The following is an 8,031-nucleotide window of genomic DNA, read 5'->3' as shown; positions in this document are numbered from 1 at the left end:
GAAAAAATAGTGTTAGTAATCATACTGACAGTTAAATTAATTTCTTTAAGTTTAAAAAAAACATAGTTACAAAAGGAATCCATTACATCTATAACATTCTATTACCCCAGAACAATAGGAAAAAGGTTATATATTGTAAATATGTAAAATAAATTAAAAAACAAAGGCCGCGTCAGAATGAAGTCAGCCTGTAACTAAGAATTCGTGTTGTGCAGATTTATCGATAACTGGTTACGCTTCATCTAATCACGATACATTATAGTCAGCTTTTGTACACCTTTGGATGAGTATTACATCTCTTTTAGTGTTACATATCTCACTGATGATGGATTATCCACAGTGAGACCGAAGTATGGGTAATATTTTAACGGTGTTAATATGTGTAAAATTGTATATAAACATTACATCAGAGGAAAGTTTTAAATCTTTTAGATGGAGTTAGTGTTTTTATTGTCATTGGAATCAATAACGACATTACAAACGAACAACTAGTCAAGGGTCACACCCCGAGGTCAATCTCAATAGACTTTCTGTTTAACTGCAGTGTTTATTATCCATCAATACAACACAATAATGTAAGGCTATAACCATAGTTTATTAGTTACTCACATTTTATGTTGTGTTTTGTGACCCAATCCTTTGTTGTTGTTTTCTACCAGTAAAACAAGACCTTTAAACTAGATCTATGAATTAGTTCAAAACAAGTATATTATTGAATTTTACACGATTTAAATATATTTAGATTTCATCATGAGGTATAACAGATTTGTAAAGATGTTAAGACATTGTACGTTCAGATAGGGTTTCAATAATAAATTTTAACTAATTACCTTATATAATTTTTGAAACATTTCAATAAATTATTTATCTTTAAAACAATTATATTATAGCTCTAAGCACGTAAATGTTTAAAACTAGACCTTACTTATCCTAGATCATAATCAATTACCACCATAATCAATAGATCAATTTAACATTTATTTGCATATAATAAATTCTTTTTTGTACTCCTGCGTATTGAGCTACGTTGGCCTTTTAAGCCACCAGTGCTTTATTGTATAATATAAATTTAAGGTTGCACTCTACTATCAAAAAACAAACTGCTGTTACATCACATAGGCTTTAGGCTTTAAACTCTCCCTTCTAGGACCGCTTCTAAAGGTAATCATCAGATCTCTGATTGCTTCTGATATCTCAATCTGAGAAACCTTACCTCAATATCTAACTCGGATACAAATTAAGCTCTGTCACCCTTCGCCCTTTGTATTAACTGTGGTGTACATATCTGAATCTAATATAAATAGTCAGCTATCTAAAATATATTTGTTAAGATAGGAATGTTGATTATCGATCTGGCCGTTGGCGGTTATATGTATGTGACGTCATATGAGACCATACTGTTTGAATAAATCCTATTGGCTACTGAGGTCACGCCACTTCTCCCCGCCAACGTACCTTACCATTCCAGCAGCGAGTGTTCTCCCCAGTCCAGTTTTACCCACGGTCCATGAACCCGCTTCCTCCCGACCAAGATGTAGTCCAATAGTTTTTCCTGAATTGGTGTAATTTTATTACCCAGTATTATTACCACCGGCTACGAACATCACAAATGGCGACGAGGATTTGTGGAAATTAGTATTAGTGCGAAATTCCGAGTGTACATCGCCGCTGGACATCAACAGTGAACACCACGTGCGCGAACAACACGAGGACAGTTTTGATCGAGTGAACATCACAAAATGGCGAGTGAACATCACGAAGATTAACAGTACAAATATTCTTTAGTTTCAAACCAATTAGTGTGGGAGGAAGTGTAGTGTGCAACCAAATTATTTTAGCTACTAGTTGATGTGGCAAGTACAATTAGACGAACTACCGTTTCCTGTAACTAATATAATGGCGCAAATAGGCGTTATCGGGGAATATGACGGGTCAGTTGAAACCTGGGCGTCATACATCGAACGTTTTGAGCTGTATGTGGACTGTAATAGCATTGACGCGGGTAAAAAGGTCAGTACGCTTTTTAACTGTGATAGGAGTAAAAACGTATAGTTTGTTGAGAGACCTGTGCACTCCTAATAAACCGTCGGAAAAGACATTTAATGAACTGGTGCAACTTGTGCAAAAACATTTATTCCCGACACCTAGCTTCATCGCGGAGCGATATCGTTTTAGTAAGCGAGTACAGTTGGAAGGCGAGTCGGTTGCCGAGTATATTGCAAATTTGAAAAAAATGACAACCCATTGTGACTTTTGGCGCGTCGCTAAATGATTACTTGAGAGACAGACTGGTGAGTGGCATCAGAAGTGAAAGTGCCAAACAAAAACTGTTATCGGAAGCCTCGTTAACGTTCGAGCAAGCGACCAAAATAGTGCTTTCAATGGAGCAAGCAGAAAAATCGGCGGCAGCTCTATCAGTCGGAAGACCCGAGCGGAATCCATCAGTTGAGCAGCGTGGTGGCCAGGAGGGGGAGATTCGGAAATGGCGCACCGCATTCCCAGACGCATTCCCAGACAGCACGGAGCGACAACGCTGGAGCGGCCTGGAAGGGAGCAGGGGGAACAGCCAAGGTCAGCGGCGGCACGTCACCAGGGCCTTCTGGATGGCAGCGGCGGTCATCGCCAGGTGGCAGTGGCAGTGCGCAATGTTTATGTTGTGGCCTCACAGGGCATTTTCGTTCACAGTGCAGGTTATTAGGTGTGAAGTGTCATTTCTGTGGTAAACAAAACCACATAGCAAAAGTGTGTCGTTCTAAGTTAGCTGGTCGGCAAGGTACAAATGTAAATAGAGATAAGACTAATTTTAGAGATAGTAAAAGCACTGGGAATTTCAAAAATTATCGCAAACATAACTACCTAGAAGGTGTTGATGACAGTAATCAGGTGTCAGGGGACACTGAGCAATTTGTGGAGGATGTAGCCAATTTATTTAGAATGAATGAAAAGGTGACTGACAGGGTCAAGGTAGACCCAATTCAGCTTGATTTAATTGTTAATGGTAAAAGCTTAACGTTTGAGGTTGATACAGGGGCTTCTGTGAGTGTTTGCAGTGAGGAATATTACAATTCTCATTTCCAGATGTGTAAATTAGAACCTAGTAAGTTGACACTCAGCTCTTATACTGATCAACCTATCACACCTGTAGGCAAGATCAAAGTTGAAGTTAATTATAACAAAGTAAACAAAGTAATGGACTTGTATGTCATCAAGTCCGGTGCTCATCCACTTATAGGTAGGGAATGGTTAAGTGCTCTAGGGGTTGAAATTTCGTTTAAAAATAACGACAGGTTATTTGAGATAAGTAAAACCGATGCCGATAGTTGTCTTGAACTTAAGAACAAGTTGTTCAAAGAATTTCCTAAGGTATTCAGTGACGAGATAGGTTGTTTTAAAGGCGAGCCCGTAAAGTTAACAGTAAAAGAAAACACGGTTCCTAAATATTTCAAACCTAGGCCAATACCTTTTTCCCTGAAAGCCAAGGTTGAAAACGAACTAGCTAGGCTAGTAGATGAGAAAGTATTAATACCTGTAAGTAGCTCAGATTGGGGTACGCCCATAGTTCCTGTATTAAAGAAATGTGGCTCAGTCAGGATTTGCGGTGACTTTAAAGTAACCTTGAACCCTTGTTTAGAAGTAGAAAAAATTTCCGTTACCAAGAATAGATGAGTTGTTTGCAAACCTGCCAAAAGGGCGAGAAGTTTAGTACGATCGATTTGTGTCAAGCATATACCCAATTAGAGTTAGATCCAGAGTCTCAGAAAACTGTGTACCATAAGTACACACAAAGGTTTATTTTGTTATTCCCGTGTCCCTTTTGGCATAACTTCAGCAAGTGCTATTTTTCAAAAGAAAATAGAGCAGACTCTCCAGGGTATAGATCAAATTGCAGTATTTTTAGATGATATTCTAATAACCGCTGAAAATGATAAGGCTCATTATGAGAAGTTAAGAGAAGTGTGTAAGAGGTTGAATGAGAAAGGCTTAACTGTCAAAAAGAGTAAATGTACTTTCTTTGCCAACCAAGTAGAGTATTTGGGGTTTGTCATTGACAAACACGGTTTGCACACCGATCCCAAAAAAGTAGAAGCAATCAAGAACGCACCTATCCCAAAGAATGTCACAGAAATTAAATCGCTAATTGGGCTAATTAACTATTATTCTAAATTTCTTCCAAATTTTTCAAGCATTTTAAGCCCATTGTACAATTTATTAAAGAAAGACGTTCCATTTGATTTCAACAGGCAATGTGTTCAGGCATTCGATAGAGTAAAAGAACTGCTAAGTAGTGAGACTATCCTAGCGCACTATGACGGCAAACTTCCGTTGAAGCTGGCGGTAGACGCGAGTTCTTTTGGACTGGGTGCGGTCCTGAGTGTTGTCACACCAGAAGGTATTGAAAAACCATTAGCATACCAGTCTAGAACGCTAAACTAATGCTGAAAAGAACTACTCCCAGATCGATCGAGAGGCTCTAGCAATTGTCTGGGGCGTGAAGAAATTTAACCAATATCTGTATGGTAGGGAATTTACTTTATGTACGGACCACAAACCGCTTCTATCAATATTTGGTCCTCATAAGGGTTTGTCAGTGTTTTAGCGCCAGCAGATTGCAGCGCTATAGTTTATTTTTGTCAGGGTACAAGTTTAATATAGAATATATAAAATCAGCTGATCACGGTAATGCCGACGCGTTCAGCAGGCTACCACTGACAATGAAAGAGCCGGAAGTGAGCAACGATGACCACTGGAAGGGCAGTTATTTGCATTGTCTTTTGGAAAGCTCTGTGCCTTTAACTTTTGAAAATGTACAAGCAGAAACGCTTAAAAGATCCAATTTTATGCAAATTTATTGGTTATGTAAGGCACGGGTGGCCCAATAGCATCCCTGGGGATGACAAGGAGTTGTTGCCATATTTTGCAAGGAGGGAAGAGTTGTCTATAGTAAATAATATATTGGTTTGGGGTTACAAAGTAGTAGTGCCTAGCAAAATGAGAAAATATGTGCTGGACGAGCTTCACTCATCCCACATGGGTATAGTCAAAATGAAATCGATAGCTCGTAGTTATGTTTGGTGGCCTAATATTGATGATCAAATTGTGTCCTTGGCAAACAATTGTTTTTTCCTGTTTAATGGAGAGAAATAACCCTAGCAAGTGTCAGCTGCATACGTGGCATTATCCCTCAAGTCCATGGCAAAGGCTTCACATGGATTATTTAGGTCCGATTAATGGAAAAATGTATCTACTAATTGTTGATGCACACAGCAAGTGGCTGGAAGTGTTTCCAGTAGCTTCCACTTCAGCCAATGTAGCCATAAATCATTTAAGAGATTTGTTTCAGTAGGTTTGGTCTACCAGAGGACTGTCCACAGTGACAATGGTCCACCATTTTCCTCATTCGAATTTCATAATTTTATGTCAAACAATGGTATCAGACATACTTTGAGTCCTCCATACCATCCCATGAGCACATAATGCATGTTACAAATAAGGCCTCTTCTATGCTTGGGTTTATTGCCCGAACTTGCAAAGACTTCAGATCCCCCTCTACATTGGCTATCCTCTATAAGACTCTTGTGCGTCCTTTGTTGGAGTACTGTTCCGTTGTTTGGTCTCCATATCAAGCAGGCCACATTGTGCTGCTGAACAGAGTACAGGTGCGTTGCTTAAGACTTCTTGGAGTCAAACTGGGATATAATTATCTTGCAACCCCCGTCACTGAGATTGAGATGCTATATGGACTGCAACCTCTCCAGGAAAGAAGAAAATATATTGATATTTTATTCCTGTACAGGCTGGTGAACGGCTTCCTCGACTGCCCTCATCTAGTGTCGGATATAGACTTCTCTATACCAAGAGGTACCCGCTCTAAGACACTTTTCTGCAGAAGATTTAGGCCCACATTATTATGCATCAAACCATGGAATATGCAGACTTCTAAAACTGGGTAGCGAGGCAGCGCACATCGACTTTTTTCACGATTCAAAATACACCCTGAAAAACAAATTATTAAATGTAAACACCTAACACATGCTTAAACAGATCCACTTACAGTAACTAACAGCTACGATTGTATTAATTATTGATAGTATATTGTTGAGTTTCTAAATTTTATTAATGTTATAGCATTGGTCAACTATTTATTTATCGTTGCTGTTACTGTATTGTTATTATTCCTTGTTATTTATTGTTGTTTTTGTTATTTATATTTATAGTATATCACTCTGTTATTGCCTATGTTGTTCAAGTTAGAGCTTACATAAGACTGTGTATATTGATTATGATTTGTCATCTTGATTGCTAAGTACTTGATTTGTTGAATTACTTTTGTAAAAATGGTGGAACCGTTGAAATAAATAAATAAATAAATAAATGAGTAACGGTTTGGCAGAGAACTCTGTCAAATATGCTAAGAATAAGATCAAATGTGCTTTACGTGATAAGAAAGATGTAAATATAGCTTTAAGTAGAATATTGTTTGATTATCGAAATGCTGTTCATGCTACCACCAATGAGACCCCAGCAAAGTTGATGTTTAATAGGCAATTAAGAACTAGGTTAGATTTATTAAGGCCTAACCTGTCAATGACAGTTAGTAAAAGACAAGACAAGCAAAAGGAGTATTTCTCTGGAACTAAAATTAGACTATTTTATCCTGGTCAAAATGTAATTGTTAGGGACTATCGCACCCGTGACAAATGGGTTAGTGCTACGGTAATTAAGCAGATCAGCAATGTTATATACGAAGTTGAATTGACGTCTGGCATTGTGTTCAGACGGCATATTGATCAGATTGTAGCCGTGCAGGGAGAGCCAGCTGATGTAAACAAACAGGTAGAATCAGCTGACGCTTTCGATGACAGTTCCTCTTTCCCCCCGGTCATGACGCCGGTGGGGCGAGAACCAATAGCAGTGAGTCCCCACTCTCCGCCGAGCGACCGTGTGGCTCGCTCCCCTCCCCTCTCAGTGTCGTGCCGTTCTAACGGTAAACAAACAGCTGATCGTGGCAACACGTCACCGGCTGCGACGGCAGCTGTCATGCCGCGCCAGCTGTTCCCAAGCAACAACAATGATAGACGCTATCCTGTGCGGATTAGAAATCCCGTGGATAGGCTGAACTTGTAAATTATATTGTTTTGTTCTATTTTAGTTTGTTTCATTATATTGTTTTATTTGTCTTAGTTGTGATAACCAAAGCGTTCATACCATTTTACTTAATTGTAGTTTAAGGAGAATTTATTGATTTTACTGTATTAATGTGTTAATTGAATTTCAACAATGTTTTTTTTGTTAAACTATGTAGTGTGTTATTTTGCAGTGTTTTTCAACTTTGGAAGGGAGGAAATGTGGTGTACATATCTGAATCTATTATAAATAGTCAGCTATCTAAAATATATTTGTTAAGATAGGAATGTTGATTATCGATCTGGCCGTTGGCGGTTATATGTATGTGACGTCATATGAGACCATACTGTTTAAATAAATCCTATTGGCTACTGAGGTCACGCCACTTCTCCCCGCCAACGTACCTTACCATTCCAGCAGCGAGTGTTCTCCCCAGTCCAGTTTTACCCACGGTCCATGAACCCGCGTCCTCCCGACCAAGATGTAGTCCAATAGTTTTCCTGAATTGGTGTAATTTTTATTACCCAGTATTATTACCACCGGCTACGAACATCACATTAACAAACAGATCGGAAACACTTGTAACTGCTTTCGTCCTTTTGGAATCTGAGTAATGACATGTCTTGTTTACAATCGGACATGGTTGAAATTGTCAAATTGTCTCAACCTCTGAAACTCCTTATCTTAGTAATAGAGGATGTCATTACTTAAAAGTGTTTATCTACCTAACTAATGTATACTACCATTATTTACAGAGGTTTCCAACATTTTAAGATCCCAAAATTATAAATGACATTTTTAAGAAATTCTAACAAAGGTAGTTTCTGATAAACTGAAAGCGTCATTTTCGCAGGTTCTCTCATTTATTTATAATTAAACCCACTAGAGTTTTTATATTTTTTAATG

General features: G+C 38.4%; 1 protein-coding gene across 1 annotated transcript; it reads left to right on the top strand.

Annotated features, from left to right (window-relative positions):
• Positions 1-5,366: 5,366 nt before the first annotated feature.
• LOC124372462 lies at positions 5,367-7,357 on the top strand. The gene is made up of 2 exons (XM_046830864.1): positions 5,367-5,463; positions 6,373-7,357. Exons 1-2 carry the CDS (start codon positions 5,416-5,418, stop codon positions 7,123-7,125), a joined length of 801 nt encoding a protein of 266 aa, XP_046686820.1. The 5' UTR covers positions 5,367-5,415; the 3' UTR covers positions 7,126-7,357.
• The last annotated feature ends 674 nt before the right edge of the window (positions 7,358-8,031 follow it).

The sequence above is a fragment of the Homalodisca vitripennis genome, unplaced genomic scaffold (assembly GCF_021130785.1).
Source record: "Homalodisca vitripennis isolate AUS2020 unplaced genomic scaffold, UT_GWSS_2.1 ScUCBcl_3321;HRSCAF=8783, whole genome shotgun sequence".
Classification (NCBI taxonomy): domain Eukaryota; kingdom Metazoa; phylum Arthropoda; class Insecta; order Hemiptera; family Cicadellidae; genus Homalodisca; species Homalodisca vitripennis.
The sequence above is the reverse complement of the archived record's forward strand: the minus strand, read 5'-3'. Positions and strand labels throughout refer to the sequence as shown.

Bases quoted from the DNA above. Each gene is read 5' to 3' on its own strand.
- LOC124372462 (XM_046830864.1), top strand. From the start codon at position 5,416: ATGTCAAACAATGGTATCAGACATACTTTGAGTCCTCCATACCATCCC. The intron at 5,464-6,372 runs ATGAGCACATAA...ATAAATAAATAA, and splicing joins TGAGTCCTCCATACCATCCC to ATGAGTAACGGTTTGGCAGA.